Source organism: Leucoraja erinacea, chromosome 17 (assembly GCF_028641065.1).
Source record: "Leucoraja erinacea ecotype New England chromosome 17, Leri_hhj_1, whole genome shotgun sequence".
NCBI lineage: Eukaryota > Metazoa > Chordata > Chondrichthyes > Rajiformes > Rajidae > Leucoraja > Leucoraja erinaceus.
In genome coordinates this window covers 18,006,460-18,029,559 of record NC_073393.1, presented here as the reverse complement: position 1 = coordinate 18,029,559, position 23,100 = coordinate 18,006,460, and the positions used below count along the sequence as shown (strand labels likewise).

The following is a 23,100-nucleotide window of genomic DNA, read 5'->3' as shown; positions in this document are numbered from 1 at the left end:
TTAAAGGATTCAGTGTGTTCGAATGTCCTAACAAACTTCTGCAGGTGCACTATGGACTGGTTGCATCAAAGTACGGCCATTCAAACAAGATGTAGCAAAGTGGTGGACTTAGCCCAGTCCATCATGGGCACAGCCATGCTTATCGAAAGCATCCATGAGGCTTGCCTCGAGAGGGTGGCAGCCATCACCAATGATGCCCACCATTCGGACAATGCCTTCTTCTCACAGTGTTCATTGCACAGGACGTACAAAAGCCCAAGGTGTCACACCTGACTTCCTGACCTATGCATCACAATCATTGAGGATAGGCAACAAAAACATCCTCTAGGATAATTCTTAACACAGATGCCCTGCAATGATGCTCTCTCAGCATATTGCTATTCTCCCTATAGACTCACAACTGCCTGGCCAGATTTTGGTCCAACTCCATTTGCAACTTTGTGGGCCATTGGGCCGGATCTTGAACAATAACGAGACAGGGTACAGAAAGGAGATAGAGAACTTAGTAACACGGTGTCAAGACAACAACCACTCTCTCAATGTCAGCAAGACGAATGAACTAATTATTGACTTCAGGAAACAAGGTGGTGTACATCAGACAACATGAATGGAGCATAAGTGGAGATAGCTGAGAGCTACAAGTTCCTAAGCATAAATATCACCAATAATTTGTCCTGCCAACATTGAAGCTATGGCCAAGAAAGCACATTGGGCACAAGGTATAAAAGGTTGAAAGCAGGTCACAGATCCAGAAATAGCTTCCCCCCCACCCCGGACTATTACATGGTCTACTCATAAGCTACAGGTGTGTAGTCCTAATCCCCCAACCCACCTCATTGCAGCCATTGCACTTAAAAAAAAAATCTGCATTTTCTCTGTAGCTGTAACAGTATAATGCTGGTATTTTTCTCTTTGCTCTACCTGTTGTATTTGTGTATGGGTTAATTCTACTCATGTAGCCTGGTTTGACGGCTAGCAGGCAAACAAAGTTTTTCATTGTATCCCAGTACATGTGACAATAACAAACCAATACATGACAAGGTTCAGGAACCGATGAACCATCAGCAGAACTGTATTCAGATGGGAAGTCAATAACCTAAAATATGAAGGTACACAAAAATGCTGGAGAAACTCAGCGGGTGCAGCAGCATCTATGGAACGAAGGAAATAGACAAAGTTTCGGGACGAAACCCTTCTTCAGTCTGAAGAAGGGTTTTGGCCCGAAACATTGCCTATTTCCTTCGCTCCATAGATGCTGCTGCACCTGCTGAGTTTCTCCAGCATTTATGTGTACCTTCGATTTTCCAACATCTGCAGTTCCTTCTTAAACACCTAAAATACGAACTCTGTTTCTCTTTTCAGTTTATCTTTCCTTACTGAGTGTTTCAGACAATGTTGTTCCACCAACATCTATAACATTGTGGCATAACATATCTTTTAGTATTTCCAAAACGTCTGTGAAGTAGGCTTGCACTCAGCACATGAAGTCAGGCACAACCCACTGAAGTGGCCACTTGCATGCTAAACAGCAAATGCAACATATATTCATAACCAGGAAATTGCACATCCCACTGATCCGATCAAAGCTCTGTCGTCCGTCCGCATATCACGAAAGATGGGCAATAAAACACCTATTAAAGCTGCTGATATTTGAATACCGAAATAAAACCAATAAAAATATCCAAATACTTGTAACTTACTGATAGCTAGTTTAAAAAATGGTTAATATCTGCAGCTATAGTTAATTGCATTTTAGAAGTTGTGGTTGCATTTTGCAGGTCTTAATTGCAGGTCTCTGAGTTGTCTTTATTTCTTGGTAACAAACAGGTGAAGGTCTTTGGATTCTTCTACTATACATAACTAAAACTCTGATCTTGTTATCTTCCGGTTTGGCGGTCTTTCTATTTGCGAAAAAACGGTTTGCAGCAGTGCTACGATTTTTCGCCATTTCACCCACCATTCTCCTGAGCTGCGAGTGCGCCAAGTTTCGTTCTGATTGGTTGAATGTCGTAAAAGTTAGCGAGGTTTAAAAATCTTAAAAACCGTGTGCGCGCAGATCGAACTCTTCTCCTGCCAGTTGGTGCCGCGTGGATTAGTCTCTTCCCGTCACTCCCCAGGACGGTCCGCCCCTCCTGCGCCATCGCGTCTTTACTGGAGCTGGGGAAAGCTGGCGGAGGTTTCCAACCGGACTTTCGGAGGGACCCAAAGCAGCCCCCACAAACCCCCCACCCCCACAACCCCCCTCCCCCCACAACCCCCCCCCCCAGCCCCAAGAACCCCCCACTGCTCCCCAACCACCCCCCCCCCCCCCCCCCGCCTCTCCCCCGCACACCCCTCCCCCCACCCACCACACGTCCCCCCATCCCTCCCCCCCGTCACACACACCCCCCCCCCACACCCCCCCTCCTACACCTCCCCGTCCACACACAACCCCCCCACCCCTCTCCGCCACACACCCCACTTTCCCCCTCCCCTCACACACATGAAGAGGAGGGGGAGGGAGTGCTCGGGGATGAGGAGAAATTAGCTGAGCCTGCGCAGTTAGGGGCTATGGGTGAGTGGTGGAATATTGTGTATGGGGAACGGGTTGCGTTAGGGGAATGGGTGAGTGGTGGAATATTGCGTATGGGGAACGGGTTGCGTTGGGGGACCAGGCCTCCCATGTGACTGGGACCCAACGGGTCTCACTTTGTCTAGTGGTATTATAGTTTCAGTTGTGACTCGGTGATTCTGAGTCCACTACACGTGACTGTTGTGATTTCAAGACTCATTGCAGAAAATTGAGCACAAGATCTGGGCCAACGATCCTGTGCTGCACTGATGATGATATTGCCTCACAGAGAAGACAATAAATCAAGGAGGTAATGATCTCAAGGCACCACATCTTAAAATGCAAGGGAAGTCGTTCTGGCTTCTGACCAATATTTCTGCCTCAGCAAGAGATTTTAAGATCATTATCAAATTTGAACACTGTGTCCAAAGTGTCTGTTAAATTTCCTACATTAAATATTTCTGATTTGTGGTAGATGTACTCAGTTGTGAAGTGCTTTGTGAGGTCATAAAAGGTGCTATATACCATACATACAAATCTTGTTTCTTTCTATTAACAATCAGGTTTAAATTTCAACAACTTTTGAGAAATTATCTGAAGCATTTTTTGCGTTAATATCCTCAATTAATTCAGAAATGGTAAAATTATCACTTGACATATCAAGCCAACTTAAAAATAAATCAACTTTTATCACATAATAACTTACTTTAACACTAATGAGTCCCTGTGCTCATAGGACAATGCAAGGAATACAAAAACAGGAAATCTGGGAGCTTTTAGCTAGGACATAATAAAATGTTCTTTTCAAAAGGAAGGCTATGCGGAACATTGACAGTCAGAGCAGCTCGCTTGTTTCCATGGAAACAGAGGGAGACCGATTCTTCCCTCACATTAAGAAGTAGCTGTGGTGCTTTAGCAGATAAAGAGAATCCGACTTCAGCACAAATGCGTACCCAGCACAAATATTTGATCTGCACTGCAGCTTTCGAACAAAGGTGACACGGGAACAAGCAAACACTGCTGTCACGTCACAGGGACCAAGGGCAGAAACATGGATTCATTTACCTGATGAGATAGAGAGAACAACCCATGACAGGAAGGAGATCATTATCTGTTAATCCATGGACTTTATTAAACTTGACCTCTTTTAAACTGCTGATGAGAGAGGGTGTCAAATAGCAAGTTGAGAGTGGAGGAAAGCTATATCAGGAAGCAGCGATTCAAAGGTGCCAAGATTGGGTTATCAACATCCAAAGAGGAAAGAAGTTGACGTTTGGAGGCAATGGAAAAAGTTAGTGTAAGCAACTCCACCTCAACAGAAAGCACGCAGGGAGGAACAACAGCTGTTAGGAAAGCTTGTTGAGAATTTCAACAACATTTCAGAAAATAATTTCAGGCTCTAAAGTCAAAAGCTAGCAATACTTTAATAAAAATCCATGTTGGCAGAAGTTCTCATTTCTTAATATTGCTGATGGCCAAAATTATGTAGGAAGCTGCCACAAAAGATATGACTGACCTCCAAGCATGGCAATTTCTGATTTACCAGTTGGTCAGGGCATTCCTAAGGTGACTCCTTACTCAAAGGCATTGGACACATTGATCTTTTTGTCACAGAGAAATTCAAATTAAGCAGTCCCTAAGGATAACATTACTTCACTTGAAGTCCACAGAATTGAAGAAATGCCAGTCCATGAGAATCGCCCCCTCCCCTAGCTAGATGACCGTGGCTAACCCAGTTCTTCCACACCTCAAAACCATTTTTCCTTAAATAGAATCCCAAATTTCCTGGAATTTGATGGTATTTGCTGAAATTTTCTAAGCCTTCCCCAACTACACAGGTGCGACTGCTGCCCCAACTGCTCACAGGTGGATACCGGGCCCACTACGCATGCACGGGGAGACAGCGTCATTTTGCGTTCCTACTGCGTCACCGGCGCCATTTTCAATTGTGACGCAGCTGACGGTCCTCCCCCAACTGCGCCGGCGCGGATGGTCGTAAATATACTTTTTTTCGCCAAATCATCCCGCGGGCCGGATTGGACCCCTTCGCGGGCCGGATGTGTCAATTCCCCGCCGTTATTTAATTTCCCTAAAATTGCCTGAAGACAACCAGAATTTCCCGAATTTCAGGTAATTTACTTCAAATTGGAAACACAGGGCTAACCACTGGAAGAGGGCAATGGTGTCAACTGTAAAAAGGCTGTGGATAGATAGACAAGAACTAAGTGGAATGCATTACCATGTCATAATCCAAGCTTGTATCTATAATTATGACAATAAACCTCAGTACTGTGGCAGGTGTAGAAACATCATTAGATGGATTTAAGCAAGGATTCTGAGAAAGGCTTGGGGGCTGGTTATTTTGTATGAATTTGCAATCGAAAGGGCGGGAGCAGTAGATCAGAGGTTGGAATTGTTTCTTTGTAGGGAGTCAATAACAAAAGATTTGAAGGAGAGGTGGACAATACGCCTCGAGGAAGAATCATATTAGTTAACGAGGTGGAACCAGATATAAAGGTTAGTGGGTCAGCATTGCAGTGGGAATAAGATCAGTGGAGTTAAGGCTTGTGACTCACAGGCAAGATAAAATCAAAGGGTCAGAGTCACAGACAACAGAAAATTATAAACATTTGGAGCTATGGTGGGCTTTAGGCGTGTGTTCCAGTAAGAGAAAGTAGAGGAACAACAGAGTAACAACCCTTCTGTTGAAGTCTGATGGCTTTAATCTTGACAAAAATGTCTCTGAACTCCTTGCACTTCAAAATGAGGGCGAAGGATCCAGAGTAAATAGATTTTAAGTTAATTTACCAATCAAGTTCACGTTACATTTGCAGCCCAGACTGAGTCTAGAACAGTAAGCAGCTTTGATTCAAGAGATTTAGGTCTGAATATACATTATGTGGTTTTGCTAGATCTGCTGGTGAATAAGCAAACAGGTTATCTACCCTGGGCCAAGAAGAGGCTGATGAAGGTCAGACAAGGTTAAAAGTTAATGGAGACTGGATTAATAAAGTTGGTGATAGTAACGGTAAACGGAGGCATATTGGCAACTATTGAACCATCGTGATTAAAGGAATGCCACAGGTAAATCAGTGGAGGTTTTACATGTAAATTGATTGAGATTTTTCTCGAAACAAGAGCAAAACGAAGTGCAGATGAGAGGGTGATGTGGTGGAGATCGACAAAGAACTGAGTTAGATGGCAATTAATGGCAGTTAAATCAGATTAAACTTCCTTGTCATTCCTTTAACTGCTGCTTTATTTCACCCGATTAAAGCCATGCCCTTTGTTCCACCATAGTTGCCTTTGTCTACCTTCTTTGCGACCTAGGCACATTTGTTACACCATCACTTCTGTTGAAAGGGCCTGGACCCGACACGTTAACTGTTTTCCTTTCCACATTTGACAATGGTCTGCCATTTTCTTCCAGCATTTGGTTTTTATTTCAACTCCCTGTCAGTTTGTTTTGATTTTCATATGTACCAAGTTTCATCATAACATTCCTATGAAAAGCTTTGCATCTTATTACCATAGTAACGATGCAAATTTAATTCAAGTTGTTGTGACTTAACATACTGCATAGATTAAAGGGCTTGGAAATAAGTAGTTCTACACACTGTTTTTTCTTATCACTGTATTTCTGAGTTGACCCATTGAACATAGTTGCATCTTGAGAATACTGACCAACGTCGTACTTACTGGAAGAGATCATTGGTGTGGAGGAAGAAATAGGAATGTGCAGCTCAGTTTGGTTATTTTGGATGCCGATGATTTCACTTGAATCGTGTCCTTCTGTCTGACCTGCTGGAGATGAAGCGATTTCTGCCAGTACTTCCAGGTCTTTCAAGATCACCTGCAATCACAAATCGACATTGCTCTTTAAACTCCCGACAAAGAAAACAGTACACATTTTATTTTGTTCAAAACATCAGGTGCACAGTCTTAATGCAATTCCTTACAGGGAGTGGGAGGAGGAGAAAGGAAGCCAGATTTATAACCACGACTTGAGTAATTGAGCAGTAACGCTAAGCTCAAATGACTATATGTTACGAGGATTCAAGCAACATAGATCTCTTATGCAATATACCCTCAAACAGGATTTTGGATGGATCATTCTTCCAACTTCTTTGTTCCTACCTGAAAATAATGGCACATGGGAGGTATAGTTTAAATTTAATATGCTGGGTTGCAAAGTGAGCACTGTATTTGTGAGGGGAACTAGGGCAAACATATTATTTGCTCATTATTATTTTGGAGGGGGTGGAAACTTGACGAGCCTGGTGGGGGGGGGTTGCGGAGATTCATTTTGCGAACAGTCAGTGCTTGAGAAGTAATCAGAAACAATAATCCTGATCCTGGTAAGTTCATTGAGGCAGTTGTAGCACCAAACAACCATCTTAAAAAAACAACTTGGCTGAAGGATGGTCATTAACTTTGCTGATGCCCCAAATATAGATATTTTGTGGGGCAGAGGGGAGATCAATGTGCTCTATCTAAATGAGGAGAGATTGCAGAGCTTTGGAATGCAGATAAATCTGCTACTCCGAGTGCATAATTCACAAAAGGCTAGCTGCAGTTAGTAATTAAGGAAGTGAACAGAATGTTATTGCTCATTTCGAAGGAAATTGAATGAAAAATTTGAGATTATCCTCTGGGAAAAAACAACCAACATTGGCCACAATAATTTCAATTAATGTTGGAAGCATTTTAGTGCAGTGCCTCTATACGGCTGCACCATTGGAGTTCCAGCTTTTGAGTAACACATTAAACCAATATTTCTCTCTCTCTCTCTCTCCCCCTCTCTCTCTTCCAGAGCCCAATTTCCTCAGTCACTTTGAGATGTGATGTCACTGGTAGGGACAGAATTTGGTGCCTAAACCTGGTTGTCTTTGAAGTGCTGGGCCACATCAGTGAAGAGAGAGCCTTATGTTACCAAGTAAATATTTCTTTGAAAGTGGAGTCACGGGTATACGGGGTGGCGATGAAGGTGTTTGACATTCTGGCCTTCATCAGATAGGGCATTGTGCAAATGTGTTGAACATCATGTTTCAGTTGGGAGACTACATTTGGAGTATTGTGTACAGTTTTGGTTATGCTGCTACAGGAAAGATGCCATTAAGTTGGAAAGAATGCAAAGACGATTACTGAGAATATTGCCAGGATTCGAGGGCCTCAGTAGTTAGGCAGGCTACAACTTTATCACTGATGTGTAGGAGACTAAAGGATGACCATAGAGATGTAAAACATCATGAGGGATATAGATAAGGTGACTGCAAACAGCCTTTTCCCAGGGTAGGGGAATCAAAAACTAGGTGGCATACGTTTAAGGTGAAGGGAAAGATTTAAATGGGGCCTGACGGAGAACTTCCTTAAATGGAGGGTGGTGTATATCTGTAACAAATTCAACCCAAAATGTCACTTATAATGCTCTCCAGTGCTGCTGCTAGACCTGCTGATTTACTTCAGCACTTTACATCCTTCATCATTGCACGTGTCAATCGAAGCAATTGCTTGTCAATTTCTATGGCCTCTACAGTATAACTAGCAGCCTGTGTTCTTAAAGAGACAGTGGTGTCTGATTAACGAGGGGATGCTCTGTCCGTTATAACCAAAATCTGTTGTAAAGAGGGTTAACGAGGATTTACTGCAGTTCTAAATGATTAATCTGCAGAGGAGACATATTTCAGCATAACAAAGTTGAGATAATTGACAAACGTGAGATGACATTAAACATCAGATACTGGTCCACTCTCTCTTCCTGTTCTATGCGAGCCATTCCGGAGGTCATTACCATTCATTATAAAAGGCGCACAGTTTATTATGTATACAAAGATATTAATGTTAAATTATCTGAATGTACGTAAACAAAGCCGTTCTCCTATTTCACACATTCCAAGATTATCTATATAATATTAAAACTGTGTGTGTGTTTCTGCCTGACGTGGGTGCCAGCCTTTGATTCGTTGCTACGCCAATACCAGAAGCAGAAACGCCCAGTTTTTTTCCATTTCGGTAGAGATTTCACTTTTCATTCCAAGTATCCACTGCTGATTAAATTCTGTCGTGTTTATGTACACATTTTTTTATAAAATCCTTCTCCCCCCCCCACTCACTCATTTTGTTGCCTCCTGCGACCATAACGGCTGCTGGCGCCCGCCTCTCGCCTCAAAGACGCCATTTAAAAACAGCCGCACTGCTGAGTGCTGCAATCTTATCTTCGGGAACGGCTTGAGTTGGAGGACCACATCTCCCGTGGGGGCTACGGGTAGGGAACGGCTGCATTGGGGGAGCAGACCCAACGGGTCTGCACTTGGTCTAGTAAAATATAATGCTCCGTGCTAACACATTACTGCCATGACTTACCTCCAGTGCTTAGGCAAGGCTTGGACGACAGGTTAGAGTAGGTACTTGTAAAGCAAAGCAAGCTGTTACAGTAACTGTCCCCTGAGACCACTTCCTTAATTACACAATAAACAATCTGCTCTGTCACTTGTATCATCAAATGTAGACCAGTGGGGTAACATGAAAGCAGTTTAAAAAATGATTCCAAGGTCTGATTAATGGATACCACGTGCACAGGAATGGGCATATGGCCGACCGATTGGGATGGATGTGGATGGATTTGCCAGCTGCTGCGAGGCTGCAGACAAGTTCTGGTGGGTGGGAACAGAACATTACTGCGTGACTTCTTACTCCTGCTGGTTTAGCTAGTTAGTGAAGAGTGCTGTGCTTGACTTGTTCTGGTTCAAGGACAGGCATCTTCTACCATTCTCCTCACCCTGTTTGACCAGACTCCCTTACCTCCCTTTCAATGCCATCTCAGCCTTTCAAGGATATCCAACATATTTACTACAGAGTGGACTGAGGGTCCTAACACCCCAATGAAAGTGTTGTCTGCATACTTTGAACAAAGCCAGTTACTTTTAGATGTTGAACTTAGTTTGCATAGAACACACGGCAGTGTATAGAGTAATGGATGGTTGCAATAACAAGTTCTCACAATCTGCGAATAAAGCTTCAACACAAATGTCCGATTTAAAAACTTCAACATGAAGTATAAACACCAAATGGTGCTTAAGTCACGTGGAAGGAGGCATTGGGTCAGGTTTCTAAAGGATGTTCCACACTATGCAGAGTACAAATGGATGAAAAAACATAGGCAAAGACCAACTGGCCCATTCAACCTATTCTATCGCTATGTGGTGCAATCTCAAAACAGCATCAATTTCAACAAAACAATCCCACCCCAAGGTCGTCAACGCACTATGTTGCTAAATTAAAAACTCGGCAACTTGACCGCTACCAGCCTTGTAGAGAATACAGATGACTGTGCAATCTCCCCATCAATCACAATTAGATATCATATTTACATAAGGAAAATGGACCACTTTTACAAAATTTGCTTGATCCAATTATCCTCAATTAACTGCATTCTGCTGGAGAAATAATTGCACTGTGCCGAGAAAGCTTCAGCTGAAATTGTATTTGAATTTGGAGACATTTTAAAATTAAAATCATTTTAATATCTGTTGAGCACATTAATAGTGTGTAAACAAAAAGACATATGGGGAAAAATATGTTCTCTCGTACGTTGGGAAATTCTGCTACAATTCCCGAGTCAACCCTAATAAATTGCTAGAACTGATAGGACAAGATACTTGGCCCTGGCTTCCTCCCGTAAAGGAAAAACCCTTCCACACTTGGCTTTCATCCAGCTTCCTTTTCAATGTGTGCAGCAAAACAATAGTTCGAAGATGATTTGTGAAGTTGAATCCTGTCAAATCAAAAGCTTAATCTGTTTATATTTTCTAATTTTATACCAGTTTCCTTGGCTTGGCCCTGGCTAATCAACCACAAATAGAATCTATTCCCTCGATCATACATGACCTTCCAATCTATGCTTCAATCCTGGGGCTTCCCAAATAACTAAATGTATAAACTTTAAATCTTTAACAAGGTTTTGCTTTAGTCTTTCCCCACAGCCATCATCTGGAAGGATTAAAAACCTAATGAGAGGTCGTCGACCTGAAATGATGACAATATCTCTGTCCTAAGATGCTATCTAAACGGAGCATTTCCCTCATTTTTCTATTGCTGTTGCAGCAGACTAGATAGGATCAAATATCATATTTTAACTGCTACAGCTATGCCGAGCTACATTACATTCTCACGATACTGTGCATGAACTTTCACCATTTCATAAATTATAACCCAAGGATCCTCCCGATAACTCATTGGAATTTTAAGAGGACAATTCAACATTATACATGCAGATTTGGAGCAGTCAAACTACAGTCAAGGGCAATTGGATTGAAGGACCTATACAACCTACTGCTCACAGACTTTAACAGAATCTTGCTGAGTTACATCAATGAGCTCAGTATCAGGCCATTCTCATAAATTATCCCTGTTTGGAGATATAGCATGGAAAAAGGCACTTCGGCCCACCAACCATTGATCACCCATTCACGCTAGTTCTATGTTATCCAACTCTCTCATCCACTCCCTAAACACTAGGGGAAATTTACAGAGTCTAATTAGCCTACAAACCCACACATCTTTGTGAATGTGGGAAGAAAGTAGAGCAAACCAACATCGTCACATTGAGAACTTACAAACTCCACACAAACAGCACCCAGGGTCAGGATTGAACTCAGGTCTCTGCGCTGTCAGGCAGTTTCTCTATCAGCTGCTCCACTATGCCGATGATTGTTAACTCTGCAATCGTCTCAAATACAATTAAAAAAATAATACAGTAAACCTCTTGCAATAACAGACCACGGGGGGAGTGGTGTCAGTTATTGCTGATTGTCCACCAAGTAAGGTATTGTTTGTAGTTGAATCAAAGAATTGTAGGTGATGGTTAATACACAACATGACACTAAATGCTGGAGTAATTCAGCAGGTCAGTCAGCATCTGTGGAGAACATGGATAGGTGATGTCAGGACCCTCTCGACCCTCAACTACTCTATTGTCCGGCTGACATGGCCCGCGCCACAGCCTCCGGCCTTCAGCTCTCCCCCTCAGTTTGCCGCCAACGACAACATGCACCTGGACACTGCAGGGCCCCTTCCCCTCCCATCAGCCACCGATTTGTCTCCCCTCCAAACCACCGGCCAATACTGCCCCCCCCCTGTCGTTGGCCCCCCTCCACCATGGACGTTGCCCCGCCCATGGGGGGGGACAGGGACCACGTCCCCTCCATGTTTTGAGAGGTGGGGGACAATCCCCCCCCATGTTTTGTAATCTGGATTTTAAATCCGGTGAAAAAAAAATCTATTAAAAATCTCCACTTTCCGTGAGACAGTGGGGGTGGGACTGATGTTCGAGGGCGCCGATTGGACGAGAGAGATGTCGATCAGCAGGCAGTGGGGGGGGGGGGAGGGGGGACATGATGATTCAGCGCCGTGATTGGAGGAGGGAGGTGTCGGTGAAAGGCGTAAGTAGGGGGGTGGGACTGAGGATAGAGCGCAGTGATTGGAGGAGGGAGACGTCCTGGTGGAGCTAAGATCGTAGAGTGGAGTTTGAATCGGCCCATTGGCGAGATCTTCCATCGCTCCGCGGTCAAATTGTTGCGACGAGGCGATCGAGGCTCCCGATGTTGAAGCCCCCGCCGGGGGATGGAAGATCCCGCGGCCGGTTTTAAGCCGCGCCGGGTGATGAAACCCAGCAAACGATTCGGGGTGTACGAAGCTGCTGTTGCTGGAGATCGGAGTCGGTCACCAACCAGGTCAGTTCCCGATGTTACCGTCCACAGGGCCCATGGCCGAAGCCTTCCGATATCTCGCGAGTGTGTGTACGCGCAGCCGCCAATAAATTGTGTCCCCCCCATGTTTTGACAGTGATTTCCGCCACTGGCCCCGTCCGCTCCCGGCTACAGCCCCTCACTTTTCTTTCTCACCCTCCAAGGCGGACAATGCAGTACATTAATATCCTCTTCTTTGGACGATTTGTGATCCATTAATGGGCTCTATGAATTACATGCTTTTGCAGTTGCTACCAAAAGGTTTGTCATTCCGGCCAAATATAACAATTTCACAACATTTGACACCAGGCTGCCTGGTTCACATTCTAATTTCCAGCAAATGGAATCAAGGGATATGAGGAGAAAGCAGGAACGGGGTACTGATGTAGGATGATCAGCAATTATCATGTTGAATGGCGGTGCTGGTTCGAAGGGCCAAATGGTCTACTCCTGCACCTATTTCCTATGTTTCTATACCAGACTCCTCAAACCTTTGTGGTCCACTTTCCTTGTAAAATGGAGCGCTATCTTACTGCAAGACCTCTAAGACAATAGGCCAGTTGTCAAGTTGGGTGGCACAGTTACACAGCAGGTCTCACAGAGCCAGAGACTCAGGCTCAACCCTGACCTCGGGTGCTGTCTGTGTGGAGTTTGCATATTCTACTCGTAACTGCGTGGATTTCCTCCGGTTTCCTCCCATAACCCACAGTAGGGGTTTGTGGGTTAATTAGCCTCTGTAGATTGCCCCTGTGTAGGGAGTGGATGCAAAAAAATGTTGAAGGGAATCATATAAGAACAAACATCAGAAAGGTACCTTGCACAACTTGAACTGCACTGTCAACTGCAGATAGTTCAACAAGGCTTTCTGATTCTGATCACCACCCAACCTGTGAGATATTGTTTGGACTGGAGTTAAAATTGGGTTGTAAACAAACCCACCATCCCCACGAGCTTTAAGCTCAGGGATGACCATTCAAAAGAAAATAATGCTATTCCCAGTGTTCCAACAAACACTTGACCCACAACCAATACAATTAAGACAAGTAACTAGATGTTAGTCTCATAATTGAGGGATCTTCTGAAAAACATCTGCCAGGATTTGTAGTGATAACATATTGAAAGGTGCAAAACCTTTGAGTCGTCTGAATGTAGTATATGGTACTATATAAAAGAAAGATCACACTCTCACTGATGCAATTTTCACTACCAGTAGAGCATCACATTGGAGCTGAGGAACAAGTGTGGCTAAATCAAAGATGGCATCTTTCTGAATGAAGGTCAATTTGGATGGTGGCCAGATGCTTGGGGATTGCTCTCAAGTACTTCCAAAACGAAATGGGATATTCATGGCTTACATTAGCCCTTATGTTACATAAGCATCTTTCCAATTTGTCTAAATCAGAGCAACACTTCCTCTGTACCTTTCATCTTTCTTTCAGTTAAATAAATCCGATCCATTGGTTTAGATCTTTCCAATAGATAGGGAGCTCCACAGTAAGCATCGTGTTAAAACCAAGGATTCCCCATTAAGCATGCTTAAACCCTCAATGTTATTTTTCCTCCACTTTTTCTGGAGAAACTCAGCGGGTGCGGCATCATCTATGGAGCGAAGGAAATAGGCAACGTTTCAGGCCGAAACCCTTCTTCAGACTAATGTAGGGTGGGGGCGGGAAGAAGAAAGGAAGAGGAGGAGGAGCTTGGGCAGTTTATACCAAAGATCTAAGATCTTTGGTTTATACCCCAGCGGCATGAACTTCTCCAATCTCCGGTAGCCCTTATTGTCTCCTCCCCTTCTCAGCTCTCCCTCAGCCCTCTGGCTCCTCCTCTTCCTTTCTACTTCCCGCTCCCCCCCCACATCAGTCTGAAGAAGGGTTTTGGCCCGAAACGCTGCCTATTTCCTTCGGTGCATAGATGCTACCACACCCACTGAGTTTCTCCAGCACTTTTGTCTACCTGCAATTTTCCAGCATCTGCAGTTCCTTCTTAAACAGTAAATGAGTTAACCTGAGTGGATTGCCCAGGCAAATGCTTCAGTGTGTCATATAGAAACATAGAAATTAGGTGCAGGAGTAGGCCATTCGGCCCTTCGAGCCTGCACCGCCATTCAATATGATCATGGCTGATCATCCAACTCAGTATCCCGTACCTGCCTTCTCTCCATACCCCCTGATCCCCTTAGCCACATCTAACTCCCTCTTAAATATGCCAATGAACTGGCCTCAACTACCCTCTGTGGCAGAGAGTTCCAGAGATTCACCACTCTCTGTGTGAAAAAAGTTCTTCTCATCTCGGTTTTAAAGGATTTCCCCCTTATCCTTAAGCTGTGACCCCTTGTCCTGGACTTCCCTAACATCGGGAACATCTTCCTGCATCTAGCCTGTCCAACCCCCTAAGAATTTTGTAAGTTTCTATAAGATCCCCTCTCAATCTCCTAATTACTAGAGAGTATAAACCAAGTCTATCCAGTCTTTATTCATAAAACAGTCCTGACATCCCAGGAATCAGTCTGGTGAACCGTCTCTGCACTTCCTCTATGGCAATAATGTCCTTCCTCAGATTTGGAGACCAAAACTGTACGCAATACTCCATGTGTGGGCTCACCAAGACCCTGTACAACTGCAGTAGAACCTCCCTGCTCCTATACTCAAATCCTTTTGCAATGAAAGCTAACATACCATTCACTTTCTTTACTGCCTGCTGCACCTGCATATGTCACTTTCTCCTGGGCCAAAGCCCCATTTCAATAGGGCAGCAATTCCAACTTATGACTGGTGAACTTCAATCTCTAGTGCAAATGGTATTGAAGACCTGTGCATTAACAGTCTGTGTCAGCACCTCCCTTTAGTGTGGAAATTTGGACATGACAGGAAATTGAATTTCATTAATCATGCTTTAGAAAGCCCCAGAAAACATAATACTTAAGTGGCACTTTATTTCATACTTTATCAGCTGAAGTGGACTGGAGCCAAGCCTGGTCATACACAATTTAATTTGCCGGTAATCAATATTTCATGATAAGCCATCTTAGATTTTGTCTTTTAAAAATAAAGCAATGGTAAGGCTAGCTCTACTTTCTCAACATGTAAACTCTTGAAAATCCTATCAGTCTGACACAGGTCTTTCACATAACATTCAATGTCCACCTCAGCCAACAGTTGACCAACCAATCTCTTATTCATGTTCATAAGTGATAGGAGCAGAATTAGGCCATTTGGCCCATCACGTTTTCTCCGCCATTCAATTAAGATTGATCTATCTTTCCCTCAACCTCATTCTGCCTTCTTCCCATAACCCCTGACACCCATACTAATCGAGAATCTATCTATCTCTGGCTTAAAAATATCAATTGACCACCATAGACTTCTGTGGCAATAAATTCCAGATTTATCACCACAGATTCAACATATTGTATGTTGCCTTAGCGTAATCAAGTAAATGATGAATACAGGTCAAGTAATGCGCTTACAGATGTATTGATTTTTAAGTATCGCATTGCGCAGAAAAGATATCAATTACTAGTTTAAATTAACTCATTTTGACTTGGTAAACTGAATGTTATCAATAGTATAAACAAACACAAAAGGCTTTTAACAAAAAGTGTGAAAGGCACTTTGATTATTCAGTCACAACAGATCACTGGTATTCAGACACTGCATTAATTGTGTCACCATAGAACCATGTCAAGTCTGGAAGATAAATGCAGCTGTTATAAAGCACAAATGAAATGGATCACTAAAAATGGATCATTGTAGCTAATGAAGTGAAGGTTATGTACACTTCAGCTAAATGCATCCTAATGTATTTACTCTGACTCCTTACTGCAATAAACCCATGATGAATTGCCTCCATGATCTGTCGTCTCAGCAAGGGGATGCATTATAAAGATCCAGAAGCTTGCGATATATTACTGCTTCAAGTAAACCAGCTTGGACGTCCCTTCCTTTTCAGGGGTACATTTCCAGAAGAGGCAATGCTTCCTCCTTGATCCACCACATCATAAAATTAATAATTTTACCTGGTTCATTAATTTCGTTCAGACCGAAAGGTCTGAATGACAAAAAAGGAATCTAATTCTAATTCTAGGTTTTCCACAAGAGGAAATACCCTTGCCATATTCATGCAATCAAGACCCCTAAATAACTCGGTTTCAATTATGTACCCCTTCATTCTTCTCAATTCCTGTGAACACAAGCCTAATTTTTTCTCATAAATCCCGCCATTTCAGCTGTTAGTCTAATAAACCTTCTTTAAACTACTTCCAATGCATTAACACCCTTAATTTAATGACTAAACTCCAAATGAGGTCTCCCCAATATAATCGATGCATTACCTCACTCGTCATAGTCCTTTCCCCTCGCTCAAACCAGCATCATGCTGTTAGCTTTCCTAAACTTTTGTGAATCATGAACTAGGGCATCCAGATCCCTCTGCATCTCTGAACTCTGTAATCTTTCACCATTTAGATGCTTTTTATTTTCCCTATAAAAATAGGCGATTTTACATTTTTCCACATGCTACTCCGTTTGGCAGATCTTTGCCCATTCATTTAACCAGGAACATTATTGAGGTGGAGAAGACCATGAGAGCATAGATAAAGTGAACATCCTCAATCTTTTTCCCATGGTAGAGGATGCTAAATCTAGCACGCAAAGGCTTAAGGTGAGAGGGGAAGGATTGAAGAGGCAATCTCAGGGCAACCTTTTCACTCCGAGGGCAGGCCATATCTGGCATGAGCTGCCAGGGGAACCTAATACAATTGCTACTTTCAAAAGACATTTGATCAGATATGTGGAAAGGAAGAATTTAGATGGGTAAGGGTCAAATGCAGGCAAATAGGACTCACCCAGAGTGCCAACTTGATAAGCATGGTCAATGTGGGCCGAAGGGCCTGTTTCCATACTGCATAGCTCTGTGGCTATAACTCCCATGGTACATAATCCGCGACACCCTGCCAGTCAGAGAAAGATCTGTTCATGCCCACTCTCCATTACCTGTTGGTCAGCCAACATTTTACCTATACCAATGTCACCTCCTTAAACAAAAGCTTGTAGAAATGTTGGTTGCACAAGGAATATAGGCACCCTCCAGTGGATGCCTGTTTTGTAAAATTAAGCATTTTTGGCATTTTACAAAGCAAATTGGCATTGCACTACGCCCTCTCCACCAAACATAACGCGGAAGGGATGAGCAGTTGACAGTTGCTGGTCCTGACAAATAAGGTAGAGTCGTTGCATGTTACATTATACAGGAGTACACTCCTGAACCTGATGTGAACCCAGCTCACCATCTCTCCACACCCTTGGGCAGCCGGAAAAAATGGATGGACAGCCCTTGCAATGTCTCTAATGTGCTTTAAGAAGGTGACAAAGATGAAGCTATACAAACATCTTGCTTAAGTGGAATGTGTGCAGAGTACCCTGCTATTCCCGTTTAACTGTCTGCATATTTGCTTATGATGCTTTCAAGATGTGATTTGGACAAATCAACGCTGAAAATGTTCTTCCAGCCTATTCTACTCAGCCAGTCCTTTCCAAGGAGGGTTGGTTTATTTCTGTAGCTGGCCACTATGATGGGCAGTGTTACTGACTGACCATTATGCTGAACTTTACAGTTCATTTGTCCACATGTCTCCAAAACGTTGCCCAAGTAGGTTCTCAGCTTGACCTTACTCTCAAACAATGGTATCTGTGGGAACTTTGTTTCTCTGGTGTTGTCGCTTGATTCCCGCAGATTGTTGGTTTCCTGTTTTAAGCTTGGCCCGACATTGCTGAGGCGATATGGCCTTTCTTCTGGCACTTGGCCATTATGAACTGACAAAATTGGGATGAGTGATTACCGTTGCAACGATAACAACTGGCTGAACCCAGCTCCCCGCCATACGTTGGTTTTGGTTTTGGTTTAGCGCCTCTTGGTTTGGCCATAGGCACTGCCTTGTGACTGTAAACGGCCACTGCAGTCCATGGTGGATGAAACTCGCGAGCATTCTTTGATGCCATCTCCATTGTGGTAGCAATCTTGCATGCTTTCTCGAATGTAAGATCTGGAGTGTTCATGAGTTTGGACTGAATTCGTTCATCCACTAGACCACAAACAAATCTGTTGTGTAGTGCGCGTCCGAGAAAGGTTCCAAAGTTACAGTGCAAAGTTACGTTTTTCAAGGCAACTATGTACTCATTGATTGTCTCATTCTGCTTCTGGTTTCCAGTGCCAAATTTATAGCTTTCTGCAATTTCCAAAGGCTTTGGGTTGAAGTGCTCCCCCAACTTTCTTTATAATGTCATTAAATGGCACGTCTTTTGCCTTTATGGGTGCAAGGAGATTCACGAGTGTGCCGTACACTTCAGGACCGATCTCTGTGAGCAGAATCGCTTTCATGCGTTCGCAAACGGCCTTATTTGCTTCAGTCACCATCTCTCCTTCACCACAAATTTTCATGATGTTGTTTGCAAACAGGTTTGCTCTCTCCATATAGGAGCTGAACGGCTCTCTACTCTTGTCAAAAGTGCCACGGTTTCCAATGTAGCCCGTGACGCTGCCATCGTGCCGTTCTTTTTTTTAAAGTCTGTTCAAAAACCCTGATTTCCTGTCTGTTCTGGTGTAACAATTCACCTAAAATTTAGCTGTACAAAGGCTATTCAGCTTAAGGAACTTTACAAGAAAAACTCAGTCTAAAATGTTTTACAATCCTAACCTCGAGTGCTCTCTGTGTGGAGTTTGCGAATTCTACTCGTAACTGCGTAGATTTACTCTGATTTCCTCCCATATCCCACAGTTGGGGGTTAATTAGCCTCTGTAGATTGCCCCTGTGTAGGGAGTGGATGCAAAATGGAATGAAAATGTCTATTTTCTACATCCTCAGCTTATAGAACTATATAAAATTCTTAAAGGATTGAACTAGATGCAGGAAAAATGTTCCCGATGTTGCGGGATCCAGAACCAGGGATCATTGTTTACGAATAAGGGGTAGCACAATTAGGACAGGGATGCGGAAAAACCTTTTCACCCAGAGAGTTGTGAATCTGTGGAATTCTCTGCCACAGAAGGCAGTGGAGGCCAATTCACTGGATGTATTTAAGAGAGAGTTAGATATAGCTCTTAGGGCTAACGGAATCAAGGGATACGGGGAAAATGCAGGAATGGGGTACTGAGTTTAATGATCAGCCATGGTTATATTGAATAGTGGTGCTGGCTCGAAGGGCCGAATAGCCTACTCCTGCATCTATTTTCTATCAACCCAGAACACATCAACCCTCAGAATCAACAAAAAAGAGCATGTGTTCCAGTCCCCTCTCCCTCAATGTCAGCAAGACAATGGAGATTGTGATTGATTCAGGAACAAAGCAGTGTACACACACACCAGTCTACATTGATGGCGCCGAAGTATAGAAGGTCGAAAGCTTCACGTTCTTAGGAATAAATATCGGCAGCAAATTGTCCTGGACCAGCACATCGAAGCAATGGCCAGGAAAGCACACCAATGGCTGTACCTCCTTCGAAGGACGTTCCGCATGTTCCAACTACCCGCACCAACATGCACGGTGGTGCCGCGGTAGAGTTGCTGCCTTACAGCCCCAGAGGCCTGGGTTCGATCTTAACTACGGGTGCTGTCTGTACAGAGTTAGGTGTACAGCGTGGGTTTTCTCCGAGATGTTCAGTTTCCTCACACATTCCAAAGCCGTATAGGTTTGTAGGTTAATTGGCTTGGTGTATTGTAAATTGTCCCTGGTCTGTGTCGGATAGTGTTAATGTGCGAGGATCGCTGGTCGGTGCGGACTCGGTGTGCCAAAAGGCCTGTTTCCATGCTGCATCTCTAAATTAAACTAAACTTGTACAGATGCGTCATTGAAAGCATTTTATCAGGATGCATCACAGCGTGGTTTGGGAACAGCTCCATCCAAGACAGCAAGAAATTGCAGAGAGTTTTGGACGTAGCCCAGACCATCACACAAGCCAACCTCCTTTCCATTGACGCTATCTATCTATTATATATTAAAACTGTGTGGCTGCCGCCTGGCGTCCATCCGGCTGCCTTTCTGCCTTTTGATTTGTTCCATCGTGTGATGTCACGATGCCCAATGCTCGCAGATGTCCAATCGGAATGGATCCATTTACATGTACGGCTGCCAGCTGCCTTTCTTCCTTTGATTCCTTGCCACGCCGAATCCAGACGCACAATCGCCGAGATCTTTTCCACTTTGGTAGGGATTTCACTTTTCTTTCAAAGTATCCACTCCTGATTACATTTCTTCGTGTTTATGCACACATTTTTAATCAAATCCTTCTCCCCCCCCCCCCCCAATATTTCAAAAATAAACTGCCTTCTCACCCATAGAAGCAGCCCTGATTTTTCCCATTTCGGTAGAGATTTCACTTATCATTCCAAGTGTCCACTCCTCGTTAAATTTCGTCGTACACATTTTTAATAAAATCCTTCTCTCCCCCCCACTCACTCATTTTGTCGCCTCCTGCTGGCCAGTGACCATAACGCCTGCTGGCGCCCTCATCTCGCCTCAAAGACGCCATTTAAAAACAGCCGCACTGCTGATTCCTGAGCCGCTTGAGTTGGAGGACCACGTCTCCCGTGGGGGCTACGGGTAGGGAACAGCTGCGTTGGGGGAGCAGACCCAACGGGTCTGCACTTGGTCTAGTCTATACTTCACGCTCCTTCAAGGACCAGTCTCACCCGGTCACTCCCACTTCTCCCATCTGGCGAGAGGTACAGAACTTTAAAAATATATACATTCAGACTCAAGAACAGTTTCTTCCCAGCTGTAACCAGGCCACTGAACCATCCTCTCATCAGCTACAGTGCTGTCCTGACTTCTCATCGACCACATTGGAGACCTTTGAACTATATTCAATCGGACTTTATCTTGCACTAAATCTTATACCCTTAATTCTGTATCTATACACTGTGGACAGATTAATTGTAATCGTGTATACTCTTGTACAGTCAGTTGAGTGGATAGCAAGCTACAAAAACCTTTTCTCTGTACCTTGGTACATGTGACAATAGTAATAAACTAAACTAATCAAGGACATGCTCATACCAAACTTAATGCCTCAATTGAAGTGATAAATGGAACAAAAAGTTTATTTAGGAGACTAGATTGAAACCATCTCTTCCAGGAGCTAACAAGTTCAATGTAGCTTACTGGTAGATTTCCGTAATTTGTATTACAATGTAACTGCAACCAAACAGTCAAAAGATCAGAAACCTCATTGTGCCAGAGTCAAATCTGGCACTTGAAGGTCGTTGTGACTTTCTTTGAATGCTAGCTAGGAATACTTTCCAGTTACAGGGAACTGGCACAGCTAAGCTGCTCTTCCGTCAATAGCAAAAATCAAAGGATGAAAGTGAAGAATTTGGTCTCTTTGGGGAGGTTGGTGTTGTGCAGGGAGGGCAGGGGTGTTGAAAGATTGGCAATGTCCATGAAATGGCCATTATACTTTAGATCTGGATATAGGCTCCACATGTTAACTAAATTGGCAAAGGCAGAAGGGAGAGTTTCAGAGGGGTGAGTAGAAACTAATTCATGGTTTGATTTAGATTATCAGCATAATGAAGAGCCTTGTATGTCTAATCCTTCAACATGCTGTCAGGGATTAACCCAACTTCAAAAGGAGTCCAATTCATCATCGGTGATAAGAGCTGCAAAATAATTTAAAAGCGAGAAAAAAGGGAGAAAAATAGCTTTTTTAAACAGCCTTCATCTGCCAGCCTCAGAAGTCAGACATTCAGCATAGCGTTTCTGTCAAAACATTTCAAGGCATTTTGAATAAATCCATCCAGATGAGCCCATCACACAGAAGCATACGGCCTGCATCCACTAATCGAGCTTTAAAGTCTTGCAGTTTTACCTGATAATTATTCAAGTGTGCTTTATGAAGATTATACATACTCCCACGATCAATTATTTGCAATTTCTGTTGCTCATTTTGTTTCCCTGAGGCACAGTTGAAACCAGCAGCCAGGGACAGCTACATTTTTGAAGGGGTTTAAAGGTATTTCAACTCAAAGAAAGGATTTTAAACTAGGCATTGTAAGTGCAAAATGATCTGAAAATTTTCATTTGGAATGAAGATAATTCCTTGCTGCGTGGGTAATGGTATTTGGTTTTGCCATTCAGCAGTTGAGGCAAGTCATAAGCGATGGATTCACGAGAGAGCCAGATAAGTAAATGGGCAGAAAGGAATGAATCACTTGCTGATAGGATTAGAATAAGGAATGGATGGGCGTGCTCCTGCAGCTTAAAGTCGAGCCCAGAGCACAGTTCAAACGGCTCATTTTTGTGCAGCAAATCCAATTTTTGTTTAAAAGGATTCTGAACTTTGCCCACTTGTCATGTCAATACACTCATTTGAGTGGCATGCAACACACAAGGAATAAAGTCACTTTGGAAATGGGACAGTCACCTAATCAGCTAAATAGTAAGCACATCCTCGCTCACTCCATTTAACTGAAAGTCTCCACGAAGAAATGCAACTCCTGGGATTCCATGGCCCATGACTGCTCAAAGCGGAGGAGGGGGTTTGGGAAGAGGCCATGCCAAGAGGCCATGCCTTGAGTCACACAGAACGCCTGCATAAGTGGCAAAAGGAGAGCATCATCTTATAAAACTAACGGTCTGCCTACCCGGTCAGGCACTTCCAACCCTGTCTGTGGAAGAATCTGCAGTCCCACATTGAGCTGATCAGCTACCTCAGCACCCATAAAACCTAAGGTACACAAAAAAGCTGGAGAAACCTTCAAGGGTTTCGGCACGAAACGTTGCCTATTTCCTTTGATCCATAGATGCTGCT

General features: G+C 43.5%; 1 protein-coding gene across 3 annotated transcripts in view; it reads right to left on the bottom strand.

Moving 5' to 3' along the window:
* vac14 (vac14 homolog (S. cerevisiae)) overlaps positions 1-23,100 on the bottom strand; it is a 214,195-nt gene that overhangs the window by 127,079 nt on the left and 64,016 nt on the right. For all 3 annotated transcript variants that reach the window (XM_055648696.1, XM_055648698.1, XM_055648697.1), the window contains exon 14: positions 6,251-6,404. In XM_055648696.1, coding sequence (XP_055504671.1) covers positions 6,251-6,404 — 154 coding nt within the window. The remainder of the gene's footprint in view (positions 1-6,250; positions 6,405-23,100) is intronic.